This window comes from Paramacrobiotus metropolitanus, unplaced genomic scaffold (assembly GCF_019649055.1).
Source record: "Paramacrobiotus metropolitanus isolate TYO unplaced genomic scaffold, Prichtersi_v1.0 Parri_scaffold0000006, whole genome shotgun sequence".
Classification (NCBI taxonomy): Eukaryota; Metazoa; Tardigrada; class Eutardigrada; order Parachela; family Macrobiotidae; genus Paramacrobiotus; species Paramacrobiotus metropolitanus.
The window spans coordinates 1,358,356-1,373,856 of record NW_026570226.1 but is presented as its reverse complement, the minus strand read 5'-3'; the positions used below and the strand labels follow the sequence as shown (position 1 = coordinate 1,373,856).

The window sequence follows — 15,501 nt, the reverse complement described above, 5'->3', positions numbered from 1 at the left end:
GAGTGCGACCTGGCTAAAGGTTACAATTGGTTTCGGTTTCTGCCAATTGGGCCAAACTATACGTCCATCAGTCAAAAGGCTAACTTGATTATGATTGGATTTCCGATTACGATCACGGCATTCCCTTATACATACATGTGCAAACACTTTCTTTTTCAAATGAAGTGTATTTTATTCCCACTTTTTGCTGAAAGACTGCAGCAAGTTTTTCGCTTATGATACTTTGATTTTTGCTCTACCTGTGATTCCGGATGTGCTTGATATGATGCAGCAGTGCTAAAAAATGCCGTCCGGCCTTTATAGATTTCCTGATTGTTCTACATAATAACATATATTTCAATCAAGTGTCGTGCACAGTGTCTCGTTCTCCCACGCTTTCCTGTCTTGCGTTATATTTATCTATGAACAAAAAGTGTAGCAAGGTAAAAACACTGAATTCAGGAGAAACCTTGATCAACCCCTCCCGCACATATAAAAAATCTGATAATCAATTTCCCCAGCTCATAAAATCCATTCACATGTAAAATGATGGATTATATTAATAAAGGCATTAATTGTTAACTGAACAAGCAAAAGCTCTTCAAGAGAGTCATCAATGGCAAAAGCAATTACTTAACTGTAAGTGATATGCCGGTTTGTAATCATAACGTCCAGCCAAATGCAATGGTGGAATTCCGTAAAGTGCACGATACGAGTACTTTTAATTGCGCATGCATACCAGCTTTAGCTTTCCATGAAATTATGGATAATCTATAATTTTTGCGTCAAATTGTCTGCGACTATCGAGGTACGTAAATTCGATGCACTTTAAGTTATGGACTAAATTCCCTTTATTTCAGTTTTCTACTGGTCGACGAGGATTGTTGATCTCCAAGGCCAATTCGTGAACGAACGTCATCGCGTGTAATAAAATGTCACTGCGTAAGTGAAAACAGCAGGCACAGTTTGTAACCGGTCGGTCGATGAGCTTTATATGCATCTCCCTTCCGTGGCTTACCAACAAAGTATCCGTAAGACAAAATGCCATATATCTTTGGTAATTGATTAATATTTAAACATAATCGCTGTTTTCACGTGCCTTTGTGCTGCATTTACCGTACATGGTTGATAGATTGCGTTCATCCATTCAACGTCGCCGAAAATAATACATTTTCGATTTGGAAGCGCCATGCAGCTAAATATCAGTATAATTTGGAAAATACTTTTTGCCATGATAAATCTCCTGCATTTACGTTGTGATTATGGATGTGTTTATGGAATGGAAAGAGGAAATTGTGGTGTTTATAATAATTCCTCCTTACAGCCGCAAAACAATATCACAGTGTGCACTATAATTGAGGCTGGCAGCCGGGATTCTATCGTGGATTACAACCGAATTGCTGCAGCTTTGGATATTGCCGTTCAGCATGCTAACAAATTCATTTTGCCAAAAGATCTCCATCTCGTACGGCTGCATAAGAGCAGCAGCGGTGTCTGCACTCCAAAAAATACAGCGTTAAGCCGATTTTTGGAATGGGTTGTGGAAGGGGTCACATGCGATGTATACATTGGACCAGGTAAAAGTGTATTAATAATAAATTTGAACAATACACAGCTCATATACGCTTAGGGTCAGGACGTGGCACAGCAAAACAATGACGATTAAAAATTATTTCGTACGCTTTTTGTTTGCACCGGTATAATATTAACGTATTCGTAAATGCACTGAAATATGCACTTCTTTATTTGCATTTGCCACTCAATTATTAACAAAAGTCGCAGACGGTGGCACACTACTTGATAGTTAAAATTTATACATTAAAAATATACTTCTTGTACCGTAAGTGCCCATTAAAAATTAATTAACCGCTTTGAATTTCGCGTTTAATCGGCAATAACACAAAGACAAAAAAGCACTGCGCCAAATTACATAACAAAAAGGACAGTTGAGCTTTAAGTCTGTAATACGTCTAGTTTCATCTTACATTTTCTCTCGTACATAAAGAACAATTTAAATTCTGGTATTCTGATTCACTGTCGACTTTGACTATGAAGATAATGTTTTTTACGCTTTAGTGCATTTATTTTAGGGTGCACTGAAGCCACTTTTGATATTTATAAAGCCGCAGAGTTCGAGAAAAGGGTGCATATACCCGTTCCTGGGTCCGGTCTTAGTGTTCGCACTGGAATGGGAAGACCGGAATTTCGATATCTTGTACGGACCACATACACAGCCACGGCCATAGCCACTGCCTTTGCAAAATTTCTGGACCTGTTTAACTATACCCATACATACCTTATCGTGAACAAAGATGATGCATTTTATTTGGAGCTCAGTGATAACTATATTTACTACTTACGGGCGGCACGAATTGATCTATTCAATCAGTTCCGTAGTGCATATGTATCCCGTGTGTCATCATATAATACTTCAATGGATGCTCAAATTGAAAACCTGCTGCGTGACGCCAATACTTCTGCTCGCGGTGAGTGATGTCCAAGTGAAAGCTTTTTTGTTTTTGCTAAAATGCATTTGTTTCAATCGTTTGTATCTTTTGTCGCATGCTTTATAGCCATAATTATATTAGCCAACTCGACCATTGTGAGGAGAACGTTGGTAAGTTGATGTCCCTTCGTATAATTAGTTTTTCTGGGTATTTATATCAAGTATTAACTTATCTCAAGTGCTTCGGTATGTCTGTAAACGTTTTCGGGTTCAAGGAAAAGGCCCTTCCTACTGCAGAATAGTTGTTCTTTCGGCTGTGCAATATTATAAATCGATAAATACATATCTAAATGGCAACGTGCACACAAAATCGGCGGCGCAAAGGTGTGCTGTACAGCTACTAGAGTAGTGATGCGCTGAAAAGGATTAAAATACTTTGTGTATGAATGATGATTAAGTAGACCTTAACTAAAGGGGCAATTACTCACGGTCAGAAATTCACAAAGCTTTTCGTAATTATACCGGTTGTCTGATTTTTTTCAGATAATAGCCAATCGCCTTGGTAAGCCAAACAAGTAGCACTATTCGTCGATGAAAATTTAGATTTGCTTGGTCAATGTAAAATGCATTGCTACAGATTGTGCGTGCATTTTCTATTATTTGTTGTTCTAGGTATGACAAATGGACATTATGTAAGCACGATAGCTATTTCATATGAAATAACAAACTTTTAATGGAAAACCATCTTTCGTCTTTAAAAAAGTTGGTCGTTATCAATTTTTCAACATGCAGATTTATATGGGAATTGAATTATTCATCAGTAACAGCTGGGGTAAGTGAATGAGCTCATTTTACGGCGATAATGCAAAAAATGCTAGAAAAACAGCGTGTAAAACTGCGGTTAATTAACTGAAGAAAACGTAATTAAACGAAAGTAATTATACAAAATTAGGAGATACCTGGTTAGCACTTATTAAGTGAAATATGTAATAAGATATAAGGTGGGTGATTCGAAATATAGATAAGCCGAAAGGAGAAAAAAAATGTTTTGAAAGGGTGCACCTAATTCAGTTACATGTCTGTTGTACATTTGTACTAGGTCATTTCGATTGGGAACGGGGAGATAAATACGACATGGTAGGGTCATTTCTGACAATACTCTAACGAATTCTTATTTAACATTAAAATTTCCTTTCATGGTTCCAATTAAATGTGTGCAACAATGCTACAAAGTTTTGCCTAGAAAAGAAAAACACAACCAGAGCATTTCCAATACGAAAGCAAGAAGTTCTAAGTTGCGTATTTTAAGTGCAGTTATTAACTTGCAGATTGCAAAATTTTCCTTCAGATCGCTGGTCTTGCTGTCGATTGCAAGAACATCCCAAGGCGATAGTTTCAAAGAATTTTCTGAAGACGTTAAAGAGCTGGCTCTGGAAAAGTACGGCTACAAGTACGGGATTTACGATCAGGTACATTCTACTCTAGGGCTGTTTGCTTTTACTGTGATGAGAATAAACCATAACTGTTTCCCAGATTGATCAGATCGTCATGGGATATTACGATGCCATTATCTTGTTCTGTACCGCAGTCAGACGACTGTATGATGCGAATATAACCTTTCTGGATACAAGCAATTTGCTGAGTCAGCTTAAGAATACTACTGTAGTTACGCCGCTGAATACAGTCATCAATATCTCAGTACGGGGAGATCGGAAAGTTTTGTTCGACATGAAAATATACAATGAAGCCGCAAATTCGCATGAGGTAAGACTTATTTCTAGAATTTTAATCTTTGACACAGTTTCTAACGATTCAGTGTCGTTATTGCCAACTTTTAATGTTTGCCCAATTACTGCTGCAGCCTTTCCTTAGAATCGATCCGGATACTGGACAGGAAGAATTTTTACTGCCTTCTATATGGCCGGGAGCATCAAATGGAGTTTTTCCTCCTGATACGCCAAGATGTGGATATTCAGGCTTGGAGTGCGCACGAGGTTAGTGTGGTGTACATTGTCTTAGTTATGGTGTCGACCAATGGTGTGGTCATCACCATGAGATGTCGGTGACGCGTGTCTTTGCTGAAAAAAAAACTTGACAAATCTCGTTGCTTTGTCTGTGAAAAAGTTCCACTTTTTTCAATGCAACTGATATAGTAATGCATTATATTCCCAACTCCCAACTTCCAACTGGGAAAAATTTTGAATAGTAATCATAAGGCTGCCCCAAGTGGATTGCGCATGGGCAGCTCGCGCGCACACTTTACCGTTTGACATCGTATTGACATTACTAAAAATTTAATCATCTAAAACAATTACCGACGCCTGATCTATTGATTTGACATCACGCAGTGTTTATAGCGCTGGAAGCCAAGAGAACTGTAATATTGCACTTTCCACACACACTTGCGTAAATTATTAAAAATGTGATTGAAGTAACACATTAAAAGCATTCCAATGAAGCGTCTGAAAGCGAAAATTTCCCGTCATAATGAAATCAGAGATGTGATTCATCGCGCCTGTGGGTCAGCCAGTATCCCTTCCGTTCTCGAGCCACCAGGCCTTTACCGCGATACCCAGAAAAGACCGGATGGCATGACCTCAGTTCCCTTCAGCCAAGGAAAATCCTGGGTGTGGGATGTCACCTGCACGGATACCACGGCCACCAGCTACATCGCCAAAACATCCCAGGAAGCCGGCGCTGCCGCCACCATGGCGGAGGCGAAGAAAAACCATAAGCACGGATATTTACGCGATAATTTTAATTTCTCTGCTTTGGTTTTTGAAGCAATGGGTGTGTGGGGTAAAGAATCGTAATGTAAGATGTCTACACTCGGTGAGACGCTTTTTGAGAGGACACAGGAGAAACGGTCCACTCACAAGTCAGTTTCTGAAGCAGAGAATCAGTGTTGCTTTAATGCGAGGTAACGCTGCTTGTGTTCAGGAAACGTTTTGTATCGGTAAGAGACTGGACGAAGTGTATTATGTGTTGAAATGATGAACTGCGTAATTTTGCTTTTAACCTATGTTAATGTGATTAACCCAATTAAAGCTTATCTTCCAATGAATAAATGGAGCAAATCAACGGATATGAAAAGAGCTTTTTAGTTAGTTTCTTTCTTGCCTTTAAATTATCAGCAATGTTTTCCGAAAAAAGGTAGAATTTAGGTAGAAAGGTAGTTTTCCGAAAAAAGTAATTAACAAACACGGAAATTTAAGCTACGTGTTCCCCATTTTTATATTCTAGAGAATATGCACGCCGTTTAATGTTCATAAAACCATAATGCCAATTGTACGATATACAGTTAAATGCTTTAGAAATTAAAATTAAATTAAAGCACTAATATTTTTATCGCGACATTTAACTCTTTTACAGAATCCACAGATGTTGTCCTGATTACCGTTGTGAGTGTAGTGGTAATACTGTTTTTAGCCGGAGGAGGAATTGCCGGTTTTGGATACTACTTTCTGATGTAAGTAAGGAATGTAGGCATTCTGGGTAAGACATAGTTTTCGCAAAAGTAAATGTCATGCAATACCATATTTTGCTTTCTTCAGCTGCCTAAGGTACATTATTAATTTCAGTATATATATTACGGTAATTTATTTATTGTTTTGCTTACAGGAAAAATAAAGTGGCGCTTCAACCAAACTGGTGGCGATATCGCCTGCACGAAATAGATATCATGGATAAAATTCCATCGCTATACGGGCAAAGCCGGTTGTTGTCAAGTCAAGCGGTACTGGACGTGATAGTCCATATGATATATGCACTGCCGCAGCAGTTGTTATGTTTACTGCAGTTAATTTTTTTTATTATTTATTCTGCTAAAAAATAAATAGTAACCTTTATCAGTACTCACAGAATAAAGCAAGTGCACAGTAATCTTTTACGGCAGCACCACGTCTTTTTTTCGGTGATCGCAGTCTGTATACTTTGCTGTATTTTGGATTTTTCCTTGTTATGAATGACCTTTACACAGTGTATTAAGATGAGTTTTCCGCTTACCTGCTGCCAGAGTGGAATGATTTTTAACATCAGTATTTGATTTACAGAGCGTTAAAGTAACAAGATCTTCGTATCTCAAATCAGTTTCGCCGTGGAAGGCAGCTATGCTGCAGACCACAACCATCGGCATAAAAGTCGTTCCCGAAAAAACCTTTCGCCCGACTCCTGACATCATTGCACAGATGAATCAGGTATCTATGATTGTACCGATATCTCTGTTGTGTTCACTTTTAAAGTACATGTTTCTGTTTTTGTGTATACTGTAACTGATGAAAGCATGCATTGCTCCTTATGAGAAGCTAAAGTTCGGAAGAGCGAAATTGTCGTTCAGTTTCAGTTTTGGTCAGTTACGAAGTTTGAGCTATTTCATTTTTCTGTTGTTTACAGATCCAGGCAATTAGGCATTCCAATTTACAACGCTTTATCGGACTGTGTTTGGACGAAGTTAACTGGGTAGTTTACATTATGGCCGAATTCTGCCAGAAAGGTTGCTTGGATGACCTTATTAGTCAAAAATCTCTTACAATGGACTGGTCTTTCAAGTACTCCCTCATTAGCGACATTGTGGAAGTATGTCCAGAAAGCCTAGGAACTGAAGACTGGGCAGTGGCTAAAGGCACCGATTATTTTTTGCTGCAGGGAATGTTTTGTTTACACGCCACGCCCATACATTCGCATGGTTACCTCACCTCGTTAAGTTGTCTGATTGATGGGCGAATGTCAGTCAGGATCTGCGATTACGGAATAACTAAACTCCAAGATCCAAAAGACGTAGCTCCCCTAGAAAAAGAAAGAACGGAACGCGATTATACAGCATTATTGTGGCGCGCGCCGGAATTGCTCAAAATGCCAATGCCAGTCCGAGGCACCCAGAAAGGAGATGTGTATAGTTTTTCCATTATTCTGCAGCAGATTATTTTGCGGTCCGAACCGTACGAGTCGCCAGGAAATACATCCCAACTGACGGACCAAACTTTTGAGTTGTTATTAGACGTAAGCGCGCGTCACTGGTTTTTATTGCAGTGCTTTCATTCGTTGACAAAAGTAACCAATTGTAGATTGCGAGTGGCACGACTCCGCCCATTCGTCCTCCTGTACCACGAGCTGCCTGTTCGCCTGATCTATTTTCCTTGATGGAGAACTGTTGGTCGGAATTTCCCGTCAGTCGACCCACCTTCCAGAAGATCGCCGAAACGGTGCGAAAGATTAGCGGTTTTGCTGGAAATAACCTTGTTGACCATCTCCTCAAAAGGATGGAAAAATATGCATTAGATTTGGAAGAGCAAGTTGCTTATAAAACACAGCAGTTCATGGAAGAGAAGTTGCGCAGTGAAGAATTACTTGGCCAGATGTTACCCAAGTTAGTTTTCAAGTTAATTTTCACCCTAAAAAGTGGCCAATATTAGTTCTTTTTGAATTTCGTAGAGCGGTGGCGTTAAGTCTGATGAAAGGGGAAACAGTTCTTCCAGAGTTTTTTGAAACGGTGACAGTCTACTTTAGCGATATTGTTGGCTTCACTACAATTGCGGCTTCCTGCACCCCCATGGATGTCATTTCGCTTCTGAATGACCTTTATACACAATTTGACGAAATTGTTGAGAAATATGATGCTTATAAAGTGGAAACCATTGGTAAACGATTATCTTTCACCTTATTTGATTCAAGTGAAAATTTACCCGTTTTGCATCTTTTGTTAAAGGTGATGCGTACATGGTAAGGGGACTAAGGTCAAATGAATCGCGCTGCGAGCAAAGTACTCACTACAGTTCTAGTTTGAGTAACAACAGTATTTTAGGGACTTTCATTTATTTCAGAGTTAAGAAAATATTTTAAAAAGCACATGCGGGCTACGGGCCCCAGTGACTGACTGGTTTGAATAATCTGTATCTGGTAGATTTGGCAAAAATTAATATTGCAGGTGGCTAGTGGGTTGCCGATAAGAAATGGCATTAACCACGCCAAAGAAGTAGCAACAATTGCCAGGGAAATATTAGCAAAAATACCGGACTTTAAGATACCACAAAAACCGTCTGAGCATATAAGGATACGCAGCGGAATGCACTCCGGTTAGTAAAGTGGCCAAGGTCCACGGTCGAGTAGTGGTGTGTTGGATGTGTTTCAGTTCATTTATTTTTACCTGTTTCTTTACCTATTTAAATGCCCAGGCTGCTCCGAGTACGAGCAGCTGCAGTCTGAATCGCAAAATAAAGAAACTGTCCAAAATGAGCGGTCTGTATTGTGCTCTCAGTACCAGCAAGTGCAGCACCGTGCTTCACTGCTTGTTTTATAAACGCTTGCTTGCTTGCTTTATACTGCTTGATTTATAATTATAAATGTCTTCAGCATAAGTACTACCGGGTTTAGCAAAAATTTAATGCCGTGCAGATGTAAGTTAGTTTGTGAACTATATTTAAAAGGAAGTTAAATTCACAGGATCATGCGTTGCCGGAATTATCGGCTTAAAAGCTCCGCGATATTGTTTGTAAGTCCCAGATCGAGCAACTCATGATCATGACAAACACTTTAAAACCGTAGACTTCGTTTCAAACTATCTTGTTTTCATGGTTTTCAGGTTTGGCGATTCCATAAACACAGCTTCCAGAATGGAATCAACTGGAGAACGTATGTTACCATACCTTAACATAGTTATAAGGCTTCGGTGTAATGCTAGAAACGGTCTGAAACAATCCGGGCAATATACAGCAATAAACAACAATAACCAAGCAATAACCGAGTAAATTGTCAGTACCAAGTTTAATCAGCTGACAAATGAGCGCTGTCCTGGATATTCAGATCCCTAGACTGCGATTATGCCGAATAAAAAATGGTTTCTAATCTCTTTTTGTTATTAGCAATGCGCATACAAACCACGCAGGCAACCAAAGACATACTAGGAAAGTTTCCCGGCTTTACGCTGGAGACACGCGGTGAAGTTAACGTAAAGGTATGACTACTCCGTACCCGAGTCTCTGACCTGGTAGAGGCGCGTCGCGCAGCAGCACGACACCGTATTAATTATGTCAATGGAAGTTCCGGAATACATAATTTTACTTTTATAGGGTAAAGGTCTCATGACAACTTATTGGCTACTATCACGCAAAGACCCTCCAGTTGAGGAATGATGGCCAAACGAGCAGAAATTCTACTCTGGATTCTGTATCTGCGATATAATTTTCACATTCCTTCCACGTACGCCTTGATGCATTTCAGCAGTCTCATAACCTGTGATAAGCACGAACAGACTTGACGTACAATTTGGGATGGACTGCCTTGGGCCGTGGAGACAATACGTTGAATTAGGAAAATGTGCTGGATTTTTAATTTGACCCTTGTAAACGATTTATTCTTGGTGAAATGCATATATATATGCAATCAGTATATGTGGTGTTTTGTCATCATAAATGCGTGTTTGTAATTTATTGTTTATACATGACGGCAGAAATACGTGACACATTATGACGTATCAAATCAAAGACCTGTATTTTGTAAGGTACGTTATAATGCTATCACGTGTAGATAAATGACTTACTTTGTACATGGACGATAGCATCGATGTTGGTGTAAATTGGCCACGGACACTGGCATAAATTATAAAGTGTTACTTTAAATAGATCTTATAGGCGAAATTTCGGTTTTTGTTAGTGAATCTGCATACAGATACAACGATAACTTTAAACTCGAAAATCGTCCGGTCTTTAGAATTGTTTGACTTAATGTACCAGATGCGTCTTCAGTTAATTTTTTAAAGAACGAGGCTTGCTGGGGATATGTAAGACAACTCGTACAGGTGTTTTATACGCGTGTCCTTCTAATCCATAAATCCATCAGCATCGGCCTGGCAAGGGTGTAATATTGACAGCCGGCGGCAATGTTTATCCCGATGCTTTTCCAAATCGTAATTCTTATTTCCGATATTACATTCGCTCCGACAAATGTGAGACAGCATCAAATCAGGAAGCTGTCGCATGCGTATTGACAAAATTATTTGTGGACGAATGCCTGGTGTAAGAGTACTGGTATGCTGTACAGAACTCGAAAGTGCATACTGCATACAACTACGTAACACGGTTTATTATAATGATGCTTTCTCCGGAAGCAAAATAGGCCTGGAATTGGATTCTTGCTATTCTCAAAACACAAATGATTCGTATCAACTGGGTGCTGGTTTTTGTCATCGGTGCAACTTGTACGGGTCAGGGCGCCATGCCCGGTGAACCTAACACGACAACCTTTCTCAATATTTGTTCCATACTGGAACGCGGCAATCCCCGACTAGTAGTGGACTATAATCGCATTGGAGCAGCTATGGATTTGGCTTTGAAAGTCGTAAATGAGGAAATTTTACCACCGGAAGTCCAACTGCGAAAGCTGTACAAAGATGGTGGCAAAGCTTGTTCACCAAAGAATTTGGCAATTTCGCACATTATTGAATGGGCTCACGAGAATGTTTATTGTAACATATTCATCGGGCCAGGTAAGATTCGTGACAGACCCCCAGAGTTTATTCTTCTGAACTGCTCATACACGATATACACCTCTGCATCATACAGTACGTAGGAAACGCGATGTATCTGTACTGTAAATTTGTAATTTCACAATTGTTAATAAATATACCAAATCTTTGCTTTAATAATACTAGCTAGTCAGTTTTACATAATTTTTTACATAATAACCGGATAATTTTTCCCGGCAAAGGATGTACGCATGCAGTCTTGGACATGTACCAAGCCGCAGAAAGCCTGAAAATCCCATTAATCGCAGCGCCTGGTGCATTTGTATCGGGTTTATCTGGAGTTCCACGAAATGGTTTCCCCAATATGATCCGCACAACGTACACGTTTGTTGACCTGGGAAAATGTCTGTTGAAATTTATGAATCTGTTTAATTACACCCACAATTCGGTTATTGTCGACGTTGCCGATCCGTTCTTCTCGGAGATGGGCGAGAGCTTCCGTATTCAGTATAAGGCCGAGCCGCTTATCACACGAAAGAACACCACATTTCTGGATCTTACTGTGGAATTCCGTACGCAGGCAGAATACAGACGACATTTGGATTCACTGCTGTCACAAGCAAACCGTGTCTCTAGAGGTAGGAAGAGGTGTAACATCGTAACATAACAACAAAAAATAATTATTTATTTTCAGTGATAATGATTTTTGCTAATTCGACTATCATCCGGGATCTTTTGGTACGTATCAACAATCTTGGGAAATTACTTGTGCGGCATGCATAAATATACTAGCTAGTACCGTATTGTCAACGATTGCTTAAAGATTTTCCATGCATATTTACAATTAGCTTGAGGCTTATAGTAATATAGTATAATTTTTCAAGCATTCATGTCTCTGCATGGCTCTGATACGCGGTGTTACAGATTATTGCGAATCACAAGGGAATGACGCAAGGTCAACATGTAAGATTGTCGAATACCACATAATAAATCCTGCGGATTACCCCACGCGTGGGGACAATAGCTTTGTATCTACAACGACAGCATCTCCTGGATTTTACTAAATAAGAAATCCTTGTTAATAAGAATTCTATTTCTACGTTTCGATCGAAAGTTTGGTTACAGTGATAGTTTTTGCAGGTATATATGGGTGTGGAAATGTATAAAAGTAGGATATGGGGAACATACACTTGGCAATTCAACGATTTCGGCGATATGGTATGTGAACCACAAACAGTTTATACACCTGCCTTAAACTGTATCAAAATGGACGCGACCTTGACATGTGCGTTATCGATGATATACGCTTTTCCAGTCGGCGCGTACTGCTTACCAGTCCCTAATTATTGCTTCCATGGCGGAAGTAAATGGCCCGCAAATGGATGAATTTGCCCGAATGCTGAGGAAACTGGCCTTGAAAAAATATAACTACACTTTTGGAGCATTTGAACGCGTAAAGAATAAATCAAAAAGTATTTTTCTCTTAGTAAATTAAATTTAGCACATAAACCGCTTTAAGGTTGACCCCGTCGTAATGGCTTATTACGATGCCGTCACCCTCTACGGAACTGCTATCAATACACTCATTAACGGAGGTGCTACGCAGAACATAACGGATTTGAATTCATTGATAAAATCCATGCGAAACATAACAATTCCCAGCAACCTGCAAGCCAACATCGATATCGGGGCTAATGGAGATCGAATGGTCCTGTATGAAATTAAGCATTTTCCGCAAGATGTATCGACCGGAACTGCCATTTCCGTACGTATGTACAGAGTACTAGATCACAGCCAATTGGGCACGAAAGTGTAAATACTAAATACATGTACCTCAAATAAGAACATATAGATATTTCTAAGGTGATAATAGCTGTAATTTAGGCTTCTCCGTTTCTACGACTTGATTTCGTGAATAACGAATTTACTTCGTTGGGTGTTCTGAGCTGGCCACAACCGGATGGGTCTTTCGGCACCCAGCTTCCGCCCAACAGCCCACCGTGTGGATTTTTGAACTCAGAATGCAAAGAAGGTCTGTGCGCAAAAACAATGTGTACTTCAAAGTATAGCATTATAACTAGCGGTGGTTGCGAACCACATTATTGCACGAGCGCGAGCGCCAGTAAATGGAAATGGTGTTGGGATTGTGGAATTGGAAAAGCGTGACGTACGCTCTTCGTGGCGTCAGACAAATTTTATGCTCTTGACGAAGACTTATTGCAGCACCTCGCGCTTCGCGCTCGGTGCAAATTATCTGATGGTCATATGAAGTGGCGCACTTTGAAACAACGATTTGATGATTATTGGTAGAAGTTTTCGTGGCCATAATTAAATAATGTTATTTTTTGACGTAATACTACGAGTAGTTTTGACGTCATTATTATTATTATTATTACATCAAGAGCAGACAACCCGACAAACGGGACTTCAACGTCTGGTCGGTAAATATCTACATATCTACATATCTACAAATATGTAATATCTACATATGGTACAATATTACATGAACATTGTAAATTCATTGTATCACATGCACATTGCACAGTGTATGATAAGTACGTACATTAAAGGTTGCCTCCGTCGGCCAGGAGTTGTACAATTACCATTTTTTCGTAATTTGCAGAGCAAATGAATTACTCCGGGTTGGTTTCTGCGGCGATAATTATTCCACTGTTGTTAATAATAAGTGGGACCGTTGCAGGATTCGTCTTTTATCGGTACAATTTCCGCTTAATGTTCCCAACATATGCTTGTTGTTGTTGCGCTACGCGAATAAGCAGCTTTTCAATACATTTTCCGTAGCCGCCTTAATTACGTCCGCGATCCATATTGGTGGCGATATTTCGTGAATGACCTTGAGTTTACATCCACCGCTTCTGGTCCCAGAAGCCATTCAGCCAAGAGTATGCAGAGCAAAGTGTCTTCCATTAAGGTTTGTCGAGGATTGACCCAAAATCAATGGTTTTCCGTTGCGTAAAAGTCCATCCCCATTCACTGTAACAAAATTTATGACCAAGGCTGTAGATGAATAATTCGAAAAAATTCTAATTGCGCAATATTTTTTAACTAAATACGCAATAATATTTTAGCAATCAGAGACAGTGTACATAATTTCCACGTGGAAGACGGCGTTTCTCCATGGCAGTATGGTCAGCATAAACCCTGTTCCAGACAGAACCTACCATCCGACAGCGCCGCTGTTGCAAGATTTGGAACGGGTAGGCAATATAATTTCAGTCAGATGAAAGCAAACATAAAATTATATTTCGTATTAAGCAGTATGAAATATATTCTATTAAGTACCGTACTCGTCGTTTTCGGTTACTTACGTATACGTAGTTATTTTGTTGCAGTTGAGGTTATTACGCCACCAAAATCTGCAACGATTTATCGGGTTATGTATTGAAGAGTCCACTCACAATGGCTGGATATTGTATATAATCGGCGAATGCTGTACTAAAGGATGTCTACAGGACATCTTGAATAAGAAAAAAATGAAGTTGGATTGGAGTTTCCGGTTTTCCTTCATAAAAGATATTGTCGAGGTGTGAATGTGTAATTTTTTTTCCTGATGAATTACGTTACGTGAGGCAAATTCTGTGCACACTGATACACTGAAACCCACTTCGAATACGAATAATTAATACGGTTAATGTTTCTTTGATTTTACTGGCGCTGCAGGGAATTTGGTATCTCCATTCAACATCGGTACAATCTCATGGCTACCTTACATCAAAGACAATTCTAATCGACGGACGGTTTGTGGTAAAGCTGTCAGAATTCGGTCTCGCAAAACTGCAAAATCCTCAAGAACGAGAAGCGTTTCTGTGGATGGATGAAAATTGCGACGACGAAGTTGTGCAAAGTTTACTGTGGAGAGCCCCTGAACTGCTCAAAATTAAAATGCCTGAAAACGGAACACAGGTCTATACTGAGAAAAGCTCTCCTTAATTAAGTTTGTGATTCATTTTTTTATGTGGTGTAGAAAGGTACGCAAGAAATGTGCATCCAGCTTAATACCTTCTGTTACACTTACCGCTGTTGACAATACGGGGAAAGGAAAAAGGTCAATCCTTCTGCAGGTGACATATATAGTTTCGCAATAGTTCTCCAGCAGATCATTCTGCGCACGGACCCTTATATCGCTAGCGAACAGGATTTGGAAGAATACAGCATAAGCAGAGCGCAGGAAATACTAACAGAGGTAAAAATTAATCTGTATACATATAATATCAACTTTGTGCGAAATGCCGGGATCCAATAATAGGCAGGAGAATGCAGTTTTAATGTACCTGCAGGTTGCTAAAGGTCAGCCTCCCCTTTTAAGACCGCCAGTGACGCGCTCCGCTTGTTCGGTGGAACTGTATGATCTTTTGGAACAATGTTGGTCGGAAGTACCTATTGACCGACCATCGGCTACTCGAGTACGGGAAACTGTCAGAAAAATCAGTGGTATCAAAAACGACAATATTATCGATCTAATAATCAGTCGGATGGAGCAGTATTCCACAGAACTTGAATCGCAGTTGGCAGAAAAAACGGATAATTTACAAACGGAAAAATTACGACAAGAATCCATTCTGAAACAAATGCTGCCAAGGTTAGTTTTAATGAGTCT

At 39.6% G+C, this 15,501-nt stretch overlaps 2 protein-coding genes across 2 annotated transcripts; both read left to right on the top strand.

Moving 5' to 3' along the window:
• Positions 1-675: 675 nt before the first annotated feature.
• LOC129582119 (atrial natriuretic peptide receptor 1-like) lies at positions 676-10,001 on the top strand. The gene is made up of 25 exons (XM_055473551.1): positions 676-787; positions 840-921; positions 1,112-1,556; positions 2,070-2,465; positions 2,553-2,596; positions 2,969-2,987; positions 3,098-3,117; positions 3,218-3,257; positions 3,525-3,562; positions 3,754-3,894; positions 3,959-4,189; positions 4,287-4,419; positions 5,798-5,894; positions 6,047-6,161; positions 6,478-6,621; positions 6,818-7,000; positions 7,070-7,423; positions 7,489-7,790; positions 7,856-8,061; positions 8,130-8,143; positions 8,349-8,496; positions 8,864-8,912; positions 9,003-9,052; positions 9,283-9,374; positions 9,490-10,001. The coding sequence occupies exons 3-25, from the start codon at positions 1,169-1,171 to the stop codon at positions 9,550-9,552; spliced, it is 3,267 nt and encodes a 1,088-aa protein (XP_055329526.1). The 5' UTR covers positions 676-787; positions 840-921; positions 1,112-1,168; the 3' UTR covers positions 9,553-10,001.
• A 545-nt stretch (positions 10,002-10,546) lies between these two features.
• LOC129582121 (atrial natriuretic peptide receptor 1-like) lies at positions 10,547-15,078 on the top strand. Its single transcript, XM_055473553.1, has 14 exons — positions 10,547-10,904; positions 11,126-11,521; positions 11,578-11,621; positions 11,808-11,846; positions 12,024-12,101; positions 12,199-12,336; positions 12,403-12,648; positions 12,768-12,915; positions 13,507-13,600; positions 13,686-13,815; positions 13,973-14,101; positions 14,237-14,428; positions 14,565-14,807; positions 14,869-15,078. Exons 1-14 carry the CDS (start codon positions 10,571-10,573, stop codon positions 14,926-14,928), a joined length of 2,271 nt encoding a protein of 756 aa, XP_055329528.1. The 5' UTR covers positions 10,547-10,570; the 3' UTR covers positions 14,929-15,078.
• The last annotated feature ends 423 nt before the right edge of the window (positions 15,079-15,501 follow it).